The following is a 15,769-nucleotide window of genomic DNA, read 5'->3' on the forward strand; positions in this document are numbered from 1 at the left end:
TGCAAGCATGTTGTCCCACAATTTCTGTTTGTAAAATTACCTTTCATTCCTCAGCTTAAATGACATACACTGTTTTTAAAAAAGGTATTTCTCTCTGCGCTCTCTTCTTAATAAACGATGGTGTTAGTGATACGTGTATTTTGTTTAACTATACTACATTTGCTTCTTAATTAGTGAATATTTATCTGTTATCAACGGTGGCTAAGACACCCTTCCTTGCTAACACGTTGTGTCATAAATAATCAATGAGAGCCTATTAATATTCATGAGTTGGAATCTGTGTAGTCATGTGCACTGATGCAAAGAGGGGGGAGTGTTGCTGCGAACTGAGATGAAACTCTGTGTATGTCTGTGTGTATACGTGAGTGTAAGACACTTAGGCAAGAGGAAGAAGAGCATGCTGCTTACACACATTGCCCTGGCTTGTGCTTTCAGCTAACAGTGGCGTGCCTGTGTTCCTGCACTGGAGTGACTGATGAAAAACAGTAGACAAGTCCAGAGGGTCCTTCCCTGTCACTGCATTTGCCTCTCAGTTCTTGGAAAATTAGAAGCCTTGCTTTTTCACTGTTGCTTAATAGAATGGGTTGTAATCTGTGCAGTTTTCAGAAAAGGGAGGAACACTACAAACTGCTTTATGAAGTTTCTCAGGTGAGTGCAGAAGATGCTGCCAGCAGCTCCACGAAAAGAATGCTGCGGTTTGGAAAGCACTTAATAAAAATGAGGGATGTTTATGTTGGTCTGTTTGTATTTGCATGTTGGGTGGTGGTGGTTCATTTTCAGCTTTAATTGACTTCCTGCAGGTTTCTTTTTAAAAAATCTTCCATCTATCTTTGTCAAATTCTTAGAGGCATTCATCTCCACAACATGCATAGAAAATCTTTTGCTTCGGTAAGGGGATGTTCTGTCAGCTGCACTTGATAAAGGTTTTGTAGCTGCTAGGAGTTAAGAAGTCTTTGGTATCTGCTGTTTTCAAATTATTAATGAAATGTTATGGTTTAGGATGAGCTTCTGCTATTTGTGAAATCTCTGTTTTTAATGAAGTACTGTCATTTTAAAAGTAAATGAGCTGAACTGCTTGTTTGAATAGGACTTAAGTTACTTTCTCTGTGTGTGATGCGTTTAGCAATAATTATTCCATTCCTTTGTACTGTTTCTCTTGATCCTTACAGGGAGAGTTTAATTTACCCTGGACTTATTAAGTGTCCGCACCAGCAACAGCGGTGTTTCTGTAATTTGCTAACGTGCTTGCTGTGGAATCAAAATAAGGAGGCAGGGAAACAGACTGTAATTTTGGACAAGTGCTGTTGCATCCATATTTGATTTGGGTGGATTTTGTTTTGATCTAGCTTTTGCTGTGAAAATTTGATAGATGAAAGTTTAGTGCCTTTCAGCATCTGTTCCTTTCCTCTTGGCCATTTGTCCTTGCTCTGACACGTCTGTTAACAGAAGCTGAATACTTCCAGTTTTTAACTGCGCCATTGATGACAGGCTAAGGACTAAGGACAAAACACTTAGAATGTTGGTGGTCTGTTGGCCACCCCCCCTTTCAAATTCTTTTTCCCATGATTCATTTCACAGTGAACTAATTAGAAAGTGAATTCTCTAAACATGAAACATCCTCCTCAGTTGCAGTGTTAATGCCCATTTCCAGTGTAATGTGATCAGAGTCTCATTAGCCAGTGCCCAAAATGATCCTCTGCATTAATTAAATATAAAAATGACTCTTTTTATTGCTGAGGAGGGGGGAAAGAAGATTAACATTGTCAATTATAGCTGAGGACAGGATATTTGCTTTTTGAAGGTGAGAAAAAAAGCCTATGAAGTAGCAAGCACTTTTGTAATTTCACAAATAACGTATCAAAACAGATACCTTCCCCTTCCATTGCTTTCACCTCCAGAAAATGGACTCTAGGTGGAACACTTTCCTCCACTTTAGAAGTAATTTCATTATTAGATTTCTCCTAACAGTTATAATACAAAGAATGGAAAAGTAGAACTGCTCTCCCCTTATCCCATCCCTCTTGACACCTAAAAATGCAAAATATAAATATCCTAGACTACAGTGCTGAAGATCAAAGAGCTATAAGAAAACAGATGAAACCTTTCTCTGGATTTCATCAAAGGACATTGGACCCAGAGAATATATACAAGCATATTTTATGACATTTGTTCGAAATGACATTGAATGCAAAAGCCTTTTCAGCATGCAAAAGTCACTCTCTTTTCCAAAGTATTAATCCTTACTTGTTTGTTTCCCCTTCTCCCAGAGTTGTGGCTTTCATGATTTAAAAAAGTCAGAAGAGGAAAATGAATTACCACTTTCACTTTAATCCTGGTATTTACCTGATAAGCTATAATCCTTGGAAGAATCTGAGTTTTCCAGGAAGGCAACTGCAGTCAAACCCCAGCTTTTGCCTTTCAGATTGGGGAGGGAGGGAATGGGGAATTTGATTGATAAAGGCATTTACAGAGAATCCTAATAACATTCCATATTGTGTCGCACTCTCTGGATCTTTCAGCTACTTTCTGGTTTTGATCCAGTATTATGCATCTTTGTGATCACATGTGAGTATATTTCAGGCAAGTGTTCCTGGCTAGAAACTGATGTCAGCAAAGAATGTTCCACAGTATAACTAAAGTGGATAACTGGCAATTAAAGGAGTATTTTTTAAGAAAGCAGTTCTACCCCCGTTTATATTTTCTACTTTAGCTTGCATAGGTAATATGCATGCTTGAAAATAATGGTATATTCATATGCATTCCACATTAGTGGTACATTTTTGCTATTGTTTATATCGAAATCTCCTTGTATTTTAGTCCTGCAGAAAATGAGGATATATTGGGATGCTTTTAAGATCTTGGGTTTTTTTCCTTTCTTTTTTTTTTCCCCCTATACCTTTTTCAATGGAACTACAAATGTCATCTTCTAGTGCTTTAATTATGTGCGGTCTTTCTTTTTCTTTTATATTTAAAAACAGTTTTTTTCTCTATCTGGCCATTGTCATTAATAAATATGAAGGGTGGTGCACTTAATAGTGCATAAAATCAGAGTAAATAGGTGGTTCTAAGGATAATAGGGAAATTAAAACTGTGGGCTGCAAAGATCCAGAGACTCAGTAGATGTCAGAAAAGAGTTAAGTTTTATATCTCTCTTTGCTGCCATCTAGAGATCAGCTGATATTTTTCAGCCAAGATATGTAAACTGTAAGGAAAATAAGTTAACTGAGATCTTTATCACAAATACAGGAAATGTGGATTCTGAACACCATAATGAATAACTGCTGATTTTAATCAAGTTTTCAAGTTTTAATCAAAATTTCAAATTTCAAGATAATGCATTATAAAGTGTATATCCCCTATATGTGGCCCTGTACTGGTGTGACTTTAAATGGGTACCTACAATCTTCTGCTCTATTTTCACTTTCCTGGCTCCTCCTAACTTGTAAATACTTCTACTACTGCTTTTTGTTGGAAGGGCCATGCTTTTGCTAAGGAGTTATGATCACTGGGCATTGGCAAGAACTTTTTTTTTTTTTTTTAAGAAAATCAATCTTCTGCATAGATAAGCCACCAGAGAATTCTCTCAGTGGAGTTTCAGTGCCTAATATTCTGGTTTCTGTAATGAGAAGATTCTATGCTTATTGAACCTTGGAGGACTGAGAAATTTTAGAAAAAAGTGGCAGGATTATACAGGGATGTGAGGAATGAGGAAGCTTGGATCTAAATATTTGACCCCACTTTTTTCTTTATGTACTTGCCTGAGGATTAGGTTCTACTGAGGATGTCCTCCTGAGAGTGCTGTATTTGTTAGGGATTTGGTATGTGACCATCCCAAAAAGGACATTTCCTATGTAGTCATCCCATTTGTGGAATTTCCTTCCTGTTCAGTTTATTTGGTGCTGAGCATCTAAGTTTTTTTGCCATCTGGTCTCTCAATTAAATGTGTATTTCTGTGCTTTCTACTTTGCTGTAGATATTTTGATGTTTTCATCTGGTGTTTTGGTCAGACACCTTTTTTTGAATAGGTGGAAATTTTTAGGCCAATTTTATTGTGAAAAGAATTTATGGTATCCATGCTTTATGGGTTTTGTAAATCAATGAAATGTGAGTTAGATTTTTTTTTTTAAATAAATAAATATAAAGCAATACAAAGGACGATTCCTCTTTCACAATTTCAGCTGTACTAAGATTGTGGTGGGGAGAGGTTTCTTATGTCTTCAAATACACGTGGATATGAATGTGTGCACATGTATGTGACTGCGTTGTATATCCCCAATTTTCTGGTCAGAGCTGCAAGAAGCCATTGAAATTGAAGAGATTGTCCATCTTTACATCAATAAAATGTAAAAAGTAAAACAATCTTAACATGCATTGCTTGGGCTTCTCCTTTCACTTCCCCTTCTGATAATGAGATCAGATTTTATTCCTAGATTAACTGTGACAAGATGTCCATACAGCAACAAAAGTTTGAATTGCTATTACCTATTGCCATTGGTTTTAGGGGGCATAGAGTTCAGGTGAGGTACTGGGCATACGTTGTACAGTTAAAAATGGATAACTTGAAACATAAAAGCCTACCTATACATAGAGATAATTGGACTCCACATAAATATGTGTAGGTGGGGAAACATGATGAATCTTACCAGATGTGGTATAGTGATTAAGGTGTGGAGTTAGTACTGGGTGGATGCAGATTCAGATCCACCCTTACCCACAGAATCTGATTGCTCTGTATGTTCTTTTGAGTTCCTGAAAGAAACAAAGAAAATAAAATTAAGTGTGTTGTTAAGTCCAGGGCCACCAAGAAAGTGCCATTTGTTCTGCCTTATCATTGATCTTCCAGTAACAATGAAATAGATTTAGGATATTTGAAGCCAAATGTGAGGCTCAAATAAATTACATAGACTAAAGAGGTTCTTCTCCCTTGCTATTTGTTTGTTTGTTGTTTAAGTCATACCTAAAAAGAAATGTGATGCTGCAGTTAAAGTATCAGATGTGAAATAATTAACACATTCAGAAAATGGGAACAAATTCCTTTCAACATGTCCTTGTTGGTTACTATTACATTTTTTTCTGATTTGTTGAATCAGCCATTCTCTCAAGGCAGTATCCCAGACTCTGTAAAACCACCTAAAATAAAGAAAACTTTACTTTGTTTTTTACTGTATACCATTTCTAATCTAATTGCTGACAACAGCAGCCTAGCGAGTTCTTCACAGAATGAATAATTGTGTGAATTAGGCACAACAGACAATAAAGCTGTCCTTGGACTTAAATCAGGGTCAGGCAACATTTTTTGGGGCTGTGGGCTGCCCTTGGAGTTTGAGTGGCATCTTGAGGCTACACTCTACAACTCAAGCCAACAAATTAAGTGTGGGGGCTGGGGAAAAAAAACACTCTTAAATTAAGTTTAAGAGTTTAACTTCTGATAAAGTTAATATAATTATTAATTATATGAAGAATATAATTATTCTTCATATGTTTAATCATTTTTGCCTTTTGCAATGTTAAAATTTACAGTTTAGCAGCAACTTTGCATGGGTTCTGGGATGCAGCAAAGGCTTTGGAGGGCATTCTTAGGCAACAGGGATTGCACTAGGATGTTGGTGTTTTCAACAAAAACGCCATAGGATTAATATGATGATTGATTATTACATTCCATTGTTGTTGACTCTTAGCGACCACATAGATAGATTTCTCCATGACAATCTGTCTCTAACCTGGCCTTTCAGCTCTTCCAATGGTGCACTCATCGCTACTGTAACTGAATCTATGCACCTTGCTGCTGGTCATTTTCTTCTTCTCTTTCTTTCCACCTTTCCCAGCATTAGAGCCTTTTTCAGAGAGCTAGATCTTTGCATAATGAGTCTGAAGGAGGATAATTTGAGGAAGTGAGAACTCTGGGTTGAGGGTTAATATAGTATTAAAGAGTATGTAAATGAGAAAACTCTAATGTTAGTTCGGTTTGCTGAATTCTTTAAAATCTATTCAGAATCTTGATATATTGCTGATTCAGGGGCACTTTTTAATTCACAACATTATTTCATCCATAAATAGAAGGGTAATATAGCCAATCAGTTTACTTGGTTACTTTGATGACATCACTGAGGTTAAATAGAACTTCTGGTTTTGCTCTAAAAGGGGGTGAGAAAAGATGTTTCTGTATTGCTTGAGGACAATATTCCCTCTTTTACCATGTTACCAGTGTCTATAAAGGTTTTTATCTCAACTGAACGATAGTCATGGATCCTGTGAAAAGTTGTAACAAATAGATGAATATATATTCAGATGCAAATACTATCAACTATCTGCAGGAAACAGATGCAGATATTTAAAATCCTTGTTACTTGCAATGGTATCTATTAAGTTCTGCTTCTGAATGCACACTTATCCACATTATTTTGGTAAGTTCAGGTAAATTCAGGAGAAGTGCACCTTTTCTGGATTCTGCAGACACAGGAAACTACCTTTTCATTACAGTGGGCAGTGACAGGGTGCTTGTCTTTATTAAAAGTGCCAGTCTAATGATAAAGAAGGCCAAGTTGAAGATTCATAGATTTCTCAAGGTTCTTAATCCTTTTAAGAAGAGGAAGAGTTTAAAATGACGAATTTCTCTGAATTCATTAGGAATTCAGAATTGGGCTGTGCTGCAGCTATAGGTTTGGCTATCTGGTCTGGTGGATTCTATTACTCTGGTTCCTAACCATATAAGCTTCAGTGAACAGAGCTTATCCGAGGTTTATTGCATCAGGACATTGCTATATCAAACCTTATTCTTCTTGGTTGAGTTTGATACTTCATCCCCAACTGCAATTGTCTTATTTTATTTTTTTCCCTGTGCGTATTACATTCCTTTCTTATATAAGTGGTTACATTCCTTTCTTATATAACTGGTTCCTTTCTTATATAAGTGGAATTGGAGAGTGAGTTGGAACAGTGGGTGAGTGTCAATTGCAAAGGCCGAGAAGAGCCAGTTAAGAAAGAAATAGGAGGAATTAGGGTGTGTTAAGGCAGAGATAGGTGAAAATGATAGCAAGGTAATGGGGGAGGGAGGGGATGAGTGCTGGGAGACAACATGAAGAATAAACAATAACTTATGATACTTATAGGATGAGAAGAAACCCACTGGAATAAAATAATGCTGAAGCTAATGCAGGCTTTTCCACATTCAGCTGAAAAGAAAATTAAACATAGTTATCCTAAATATTATGAGAGTGTAACTGTGTATTGTACACATTCACGTGGTAACAAAAGCTGACAACTGTTTTCATTTAAAAAGTAACTTTGAGAGGAGGAGATATTTAGTGTAGAAAAAGACACACCACCTCATTCCCATTTAGCACCTTTTCACTCTACAGTATCTTAAGCATGTATCAAGCATGGTAACTGCACATCAAGAACTCTGTTGGGCACTATGGTTAGAGTGAAAAGTGTTATTGGGGCTACTTAAAATCCCCCCCAGCTGCTTTTTTCTTGGTGGCTGTTTTTTTGTTGAACAAGCAGTATGTATAGTTTCGTTATCTTAGGTGGGAATATCAAGACTGACAAAGTGAAGAATCCATGGTTAGATTTGCTCTGTTCTTGCTGACTCTTGAGATCTTCTATGCAGGTATACCAGACAGAACACTGAGCTAAATTCCTTTATTTCACAATGTAAGTTTCATTGAGCTTTCCACATTTCCTATGCATTGCACAAACATTACTTGGTTAATGAACTATATCTTCCGGAATTGCCATCAGAAGCTTAGCTACAATAGTGTAGGAGCCCCCTCTTCAATTCATTAATATATTTAAATAGCTCAAACTGTTGTTTAACATGATCTTCAATGTACAACAGTATGACTGTATTATATTCCAATAAGATTTTAAATCTCAAGATTTTAAAGTTCTTTTCCCTCTCTCTCTCTCTCTCTCTAAAAAAAAAAAATACTATGAATAAGAGGGGATAACAGTTTGTAAATACCCTTAACACAGTGAGCATTTTTTTTCCTAACTATGACCAAAATGTTGGTCCCTTGTCATGTAGGTGGGAGAGTTCATCTGGTTGAGCTCTTTTTCACTTGGCAATAGCAATTTGGATGTTAACAGAGGAGGCATCAAAAATACATGTATCAAACCCACACACACATACCTTACCTTATGGCATCTGTATTATTTTTTTTGAGATATACAGTATGTTCTAATTGTGGATGTTTTTCACAGCATACCACATACACACACACACACACACACACACACTATATATATATATATATATATATATATATATATATATACACACACACACACACACACACACACACTATATATATATATATATACATACACACACACACACACATACACTTACATATACATACATACATACATTCATACACACAGACACATACATACACATACATACACACACACACATGCATACACATGCATACATACATACATACACTGTATGTCTATATTATATCAATTTTCAGGGATAGCTACTTCTTTTATTGGTCCCAGCTTTCTTCCTGGAACTGAAGATGGCATATACAGCACTTCCTCATCCAGACTTTCCCACAATAATCCTGTAGCTGAAAAGCCACAGTGGTTCTCTTGCCTTCACTTGGATTCACTCCATCATGTTTTGTGATATCAAATATATTTATCTGATACCATAGCAACCAAAATGACACATACAGTGGCCAGTACAAATAATTATCAATAAACAGTGATAATATTGCATACTTTTATTAGACCAAGCTAAAAGTCAATGCATTATTATGCATGCATTTTATTTTTCAGAAGAATATGATTTAGTTTTTAACATGGCCAGCATAATTTGAGACACGTAAATAAAGCTGCATGAATAATATGAGGCCACAAGCCTATTCTTATTTTATTGATAATAAACTACTATATAGTCCACTTCAAAGCATTTTACTTAGACATTACTCTCAATGTATTCAGGGGGATTAGCCCCAATTATTGTAACAGAAATGTAGCTTAACTTCTACAATTTCTTACCATTTTGATAAAATAGTACTTTTGATAGAAATCAATAAATGTCTGTTCAGTTGACTGCATATTCTGATTGTCACATTATCTGCAGCAATAGTTAACTTTTATCTTCCTTGTAAGGAACAGTAGAAACATAGTACATTGGGTTCCAATTCTAGGTTGTTGTTTTTTTTTTAAGAAAGATCACTTTTTGTCTTAATAGGTAAAGCTTTATGGTTGAAACATTTAGTTGTTTATAGATATAATTTGTTTCAAAGTCTGGATAGCTTCTCTTCAAGTCTTTAAACATTAGAAAAAGCTGTTTTATTTAATAGTATATTTACCATTTATCTCCACAGGCCTCTTTGTTCCTGGTTTTATTCACTTCCTTGGATGAAAAATTGTTACTGGATCATGTTCAATAGAAAAATGTCTTTGAATGTCTAATATGTGGAGGTATGATGAATAGTGGCAGAAATGGATTTTCCTCCATATGAATACCAAATCATGCAATATAGTTCCACCTATTGTCCAAGTTGCAACATTGAATCCGGTGCTACTACAGTCATTTCTTCAGGATGTTTTCTGTCCAGTGACTAGAAGCTTCAAATGTACTCATCCATCTTCTTGTCTCATTATATTAGATGTGACTGATGTTCTGCACCCATTAAAATTGATGGGAAAGAACAAAAGGAAGAAAAATGTGCCCTTCAGTTGAGTCTATATCTTAAAGGAGCAAATTTCTATTGGAATTACATGGAGGAGCAGTTGTTTCAACTTATTTAAATACTCGTCCAGACTGTTCAATTATAATTAATTATAATTTGCTTGTATATTACTGGGTTAGCTTGTACCTTATGGTGTGTAATGCTTGTATTCTGTCATATCAGTATTTTTCTTATGATACAATATGAGTTCTCAAAGCATGACTAACAGTTCTCAGAAATCTCAAAGTTTTATTTATTACTTTTCTTCTTTATTTAGATGCATAATACAAAACTATATATGATATGTCAGATACAAAGTCTGTACCCATATATTTTTCCTTTGCTTAAGATATACTCAGGTATGTTTAAATATGTATTTTTAGGGCTACACATTTGAAATGAAGATACACAATGTAAAGTGAGACCACTGTAAATTACTATACAATATTGTTGAGGTGAGATATTTTTAATTGCATATGTTGTGGGTTTTCAGAAAAGGCTAAAAGACAGACAGTTACATTCAGGTTGGATCTGGAAATTATTATTAGAAATGGAAATGTGTTGAAAAGAAAGAGTTGTTTTCCATGGAAGGAGTACATTAGAATTTGTGGTTGTCTGGAGTTACCTCTCTAACCTTCTGACTGAATGGCTGTTGTCACTGCTACAGTGGCTGCTTTGGCAAAGTTACCTCTTTCCACACATACACTTTTCTCTTATGCTGTATTCATGGCTCTGGAACAGCAAAAGAAAGAGAGTGATCTCCATTTATCTTTTTCTAACTGCCTCTGAATATGAGAATGTTGGATTGAGAGTCCTCCTCTCTTGCTATCATATAAGCAACTGCCACAGAAACAGCAGGAAGGTGAGTCAGAAGGTGGCCTGAAGAAGTTCTTCTCCTGTTCTTCTTCTTCTTCTCTGGTAGAAAAGTTGTCTAATAGCCTTTTAAAGATTAAAACCAGCATTTCAGATTTAGCTGGGAACTGCACTGAGAGCCAGTGCAGCCAACAAGGCACTGATATAATTAAACTTTCTGTTCCTCGTTAATAATTTTGAGGCACTATCTGTAGCCCTTTTCTAGCATATCGACCTGGCACACTACACAGCTAACAGATGAAGAGCTCAATGAACTGGGGGCTGAGAGCTCAGGCTGTTATTACATAAGAAGGATTATGTAAGTAAATTCCTGACTTTTAGAAAATTACCACAAACTTTTCTTTTTAAATGGGCCTTTGATAACTGGTTGAGGAGGAGGAGGATATAACAACTTACGTTGTATTGTTTTAGTGCTAATTGACTATGTATATTGGGAGGTTCCTTTATGTATACCTCTCAGAATCATTAGATTCAGGTGGTATAGAAATTAATCTTTTGTATATTAAAGTGATTATTCTCAGTTATACCTAGCCTAAGTCATTCTACAAGCTTGTTTGCTATTAACGCAGTGCTTACATTTTTAAATATAATTTCATAGATTTAATACTTTTAATTTATCAGTTGACCATTGCATTCCTGCCATAGGGTTTTCAAGGTTGTAGTCACATTAACTTTTAGTATTTATCTTCTTTTCTTCTTAGTGGGAGAAAAAGGTTGAGCTTTGGTTGAGTTTTGTCTCAAGAAGTGCATTGGCTGCTGATCGTTGGGTTGGGAACATCCAAAGCATGTGCCTACATTCACACATTCTCTCTCTTACCACCCAACTCCTCCCAGCAATCTTGAGTACAGTTGCTAAAAGGGACGTAGAGTAACAAATCTCCCTCTACAGTGACTTGATGCAGCTTTATGCTGCAGGATGGTTCCTCATTTTTCTTAGTGGCTCATGTTAAATTGATGGTTTCACTGCCATTTGCAGCAGAAAATCAGCATTCTGTTTCACCTGGCTGAACAGGTTGATGAAAAAGGAGTAGGAACTAGGTTGCAAGTTGCATTTTTTGCAATTAAGAACTTGCCCACCCCTTGTATGCTGGATTAAGTTTGTGATGTGTTTGTAAGACATGTTCCTTGCATAACTTTGATCTAGCTTAAGTACCATAAATGAAACAGTTCTCAAACTGAAAGTGTGATTGGTTCATTATGGTTGTTTGACTCACTTTCAGACTCTCTGCATTTCATTTGCCAGATATTTGGAAAACGTAGTTTTGGGTACAGGAGCATGGCAGCTGAATTTGTGGAAATCTGATTTTTGAACCCTTTACAGGATTTGAGTTATAGAATGCATCCATGTTTCTGAATGACTTCAGCATTAATTGAAATTATGCCCTTATGAACTGACATCCTGTTTACGATAAAGCAGACTGGATAGCATTTATAAGTGGAGGTTGATTTCCTGTAGCATTAAAGGATGTCCTTATGATTGAACTGTCTTTCTGGCAGACCAGATGGATGCCTCATCAGAAAATTCTGATAAATTACATCATAAAGTACTGTGTTCCATTAACTATATTGAGTTACTTCTTTATACTGAGTCAAGTATATGTGAAGAAACAGATATATGCCATTGTGGGAATTCATGAAATTTGAAAAGTGAATAAGGTATAAATTAAGTTGTAACTTGAGACCCATCATGGTACGCGGTCTAGTTTAACATATATGAAGAATTTAAAGGAGAATATCAATGCAAGTTTTCTTTGTTAACGCAAATAATGAAATGGTGCTAAACTAGGATACAACACTCACCTCTTCTAATTCAACGAAACAGAATCCAGTCACATCTCATAATTTAATTATAGGATTTTCAATTGTTACTGCTAATAGAAGGTGTTTGCTTCTGACTTTATTGCCTTTTTTTTCTTGTTCTGGATTATAACATTAAAAGAGGGCAATAATTTTTCCTTTGTTTGTGTGAACATGCTTTCATTTTTTGTGAATATTTTGCTTCTGTTTATTTAAGGACAGTAGTATGCTCATGTTGGGTTCAAGGGTCAACAATACCTCCCCCCCCCTCCACAGCTCGTTTGATAGTATTTTCTTAAGGTGCAGGATCTTTTGTGGATTAGCCTCACAGCAAGAGTACTTACTCCCCATGAAAAGCTATGGGGTCTGATGAACTGGTGCATTTCCCTCTTAGAAACTTTTGTCTTATCTTAAGAGGCATATAGGAGCTCTATGTTGTAAACAGGCATGTCAAGACATCATTTCTTCCATGAAATTGTGATATCTAAGCTCTAGCTGATGCAGCCAAGATGGCTTATGAGTTGTTCTTTTAGCGTACCTCATGTCTGGCCCAACTAAGAATGCCTGATGAATGGTCTTTCTCCATTAAGTATCCTGGAACTCGAATATATTCCATTTTAGTATACTATCTGTTGAGAACTTCCAATATAAATATATTATAAAACTTATGGGCAATGTAAATGTTGAATTTATCCTAATTTAGACAACATTTAGTGACATTTCTTCCCCTTCCTCTCTCTTACCAATTGAAGTACATTATTTTTCTGCTTTGTCAACTTAAAAATAAGTTCATATGTTTTAGTTCTCAAGTAACACTAGCTTAGCGATAATTAAAATGTACAGACACACAGTAGATGAAGCTGTAAAATGTATATATGCAAAATTACACTGAACTTTTCTTGTATTTAAAATATTCCAAAAGTAGTGAACTCCATTCAGCAAATATGGGCAGCTTGCAACCCTTATGCTGTATATGGCCCATGGAACCTCTAGTAGAGATCATAATCAAAGTATAAACCATCACTCTAGTCTTTTTTCACTTTTTTGCTTCACTGAATAAAAAAGCCAGTATCTGATGTGGTGTGGAAGCTCCTGAATAATCAGGTATTGTACCAATGATTTCAATTATAGTTGTTTTTTTTTAAATCTAAAACTTCCACAAGGCCTCTTAATGTCACAAGATATATCAAGTTAAAACATTCAAGTAACTTGGGACTGGATTCCAAGCCAACTGAAGAATGTTACTCATGCTGCTTAGGTTGCTAATTTGGCCCCCCAAATTACTTAAGCAATTTTACAGAATAATTATCCATAAGGTAATAGATATTTGGCTGTAAATTTCCAGGCACAGGACTTAGAACAACTACTTTTTGGAACTGTTTTTAGACAAAATCTGTATAATCTAGATTACTTAGTTTCATATTTGTCATTCTTCAGTGTGTTTCTAATGCAGTGCTTAGACTAGAATCTGGGTTGATTAAAGCAGAAACAGTGCCCTGGATTGTAATATTTAATCATTGACTCAAACTAATTTATCAGCTTTCTGGCTGCTCCTATTTATTTTAAGTAATACCTTCCAATATACCTAGAAGTCCCTCAAGCAGAAATTGATTTCATGTGGCCTTCCCCAGACTGCTTTATGTAACCTTGGCCAGTTGGGAGGCAAACATTTGATTCTCTTACGCTTCCTAGGTAATCTGTTATAGTATAATCTGAAACAATTACCCAGCTTTTGCAAGATGCCAGAAACATTTAATGGAATTGCTATGGCCTTCTAAGTTCATATACTGATAACCCCCATATACTGCTGGGCCTTTACTAGGAAACATTGCAATGCCCCTGCTTCTCTGCTGTTACAGTGCAGATATCATAATGTTCCTACAGCACATGCTCCTTGAGTGCATGTCTAAAAGAGACTGACTTGATCTCACATATTCTTTTATGCTATAGATTTATTTTCCCTCTTTTAGCAGCAATTCCTGGCTATTCTGAAAACTCTTGTGTTGATTGTCTTCTTGCAGACAAGATATTTTATGCAACATATAGTGTTACAAAGTTTTATTACCTAACTTCAAGACTGTGGCAGGGGATACCAAGTGAAAAATAAGACTGAATGCTGTATATGCTTAGTTGTATGTGTGGGTGGGTGTCTTCTTTGTTTGCATTTGTTTGCTAACTAATCAAGTAAAAAATTGAATCTGGATTGGATTAAACTGGCAACAAATAAATCTATACCCCACCAAAATGTTCTAGAAAAAAATCAATTTATATAGCATAATTTGTAAAACATATATGGCCAATTCCTGACTGTTGCTTGCTCAAACAGATTTAAAAGAAATTCTTAAAAACTTTCAATAGAATCTTTTATTTAAAAGAAATTCTTAAAAACTTTCAGTAGAATTCTTAAAAACTTTCAATAGAATCTGTTGTGCTTCATATAACAAATTTATAATAGCATTGATGAGATTCTTTTACTAGTAAAGTTATTTTTCAAATAACACATTGTTAATGATATTGAATGATACCATTAAAAAAGAAATGATTCAACTTGATTCTTTTGAACATAGGTTGGTGCTGTGTCCATTCCTTTTGAAAATATATTTATAAGTCTCAGGACTGTTTTTTCTAAGTGAGTCTAAATTTTCTGGGTTTGTTTGTTTGTTTGTTTGTTTGTTTATTTATTTATCACTCATGCTTAAAAAGTGAACTATCAAGAAATTGGATAAAAGGAGATGGGTCTAAAGATGGTATGGACTTGAAATACTAGCTTCTAGTTTCTTATCTTCACAAAGTAATAATATCATTCAACCAATGACATCTAATGCTAAAAATATGATTTGAATATGCATGTGTTGTTTTAACTGAAAAACATCAAACCCCCCATTACGTTTTTTTGGTTATAGTTTGTCTAATTCTAGAGTTTCTTAAACTCATTATATATAACAGAATAAATAATTATTTGCCATATATGAAACTAAGTAATAGGAAATAGATTTAGGACTATTTAAAATATAAGCAAGACTTTAGGAAAAATTGTCATTTGAATTTACTGCTATTGCTTTGACTTAAATTTTGTCTTAATCATATGAAGAAAAGGGTCGTTTTTTTAAAACTGGTACAGATCCTTTATAATAATAATTCCTAGATATTTCCAAATCAATCCAATCAATCTGGAATGATATCAAGTCCTAGAGCAATCAATCAACTTGGATTGAAATGAAGTCCAGTAACTTATTGAAGTTTTTCTGTGATTCTTTGTCTACAATATGTTAATTAAGCACACCATTTATCAAAGTTAGCATAGCATTTATTTAGTTCAAAGTACAATCAAACTAAATCTCTACTGAATTCCTTTAAACAGTTATTATTTTCTACTTTTTTACTTTATAATGTATTATATTTTTATTAAGCAT

The 15,769-nt window shown here is 35.0% G+C and overlaps 1 protein-coding gene across 1 annotated transcript in view; it reads left to right on the forward strand.

The window, feature by feature from the left end:
* The first annotated feature begins 579 nt into the window (after nt 1–579).
* The window catches only part of PDZRN4 (PDZ domain containing ring finger 4), a 115,021-nt gene continuing 99,831 nt past the window's right edge, over nt 580–15,769 (forward strand). The window contains exon 1 of the mRNA XM_088141531.1: nt 580–648. Coding sequence (XP_087997657.1) covers nt 580–648 — 69 coding nt within the window. The remainder of the gene's footprint in view (nt 649–15,769) is intronic.

The sequence above is a fragment of the Python bivittatus genome, unplaced genomic scaffold, assembly GCF_059951505.1.
Source record: "Python bivittatus isolate LINGU-HERP-01145 unplaced genomic scaffold, Pbiv_v1 ctg000330_np1212, whole genome shotgun sequence".
Taxonomy (NCBI): domain Eukaryota; kingdom Metazoa; phylum Chordata; class Lepidosauria; order Squamata; family Pythonidae; genus Python; species Python bivittatus.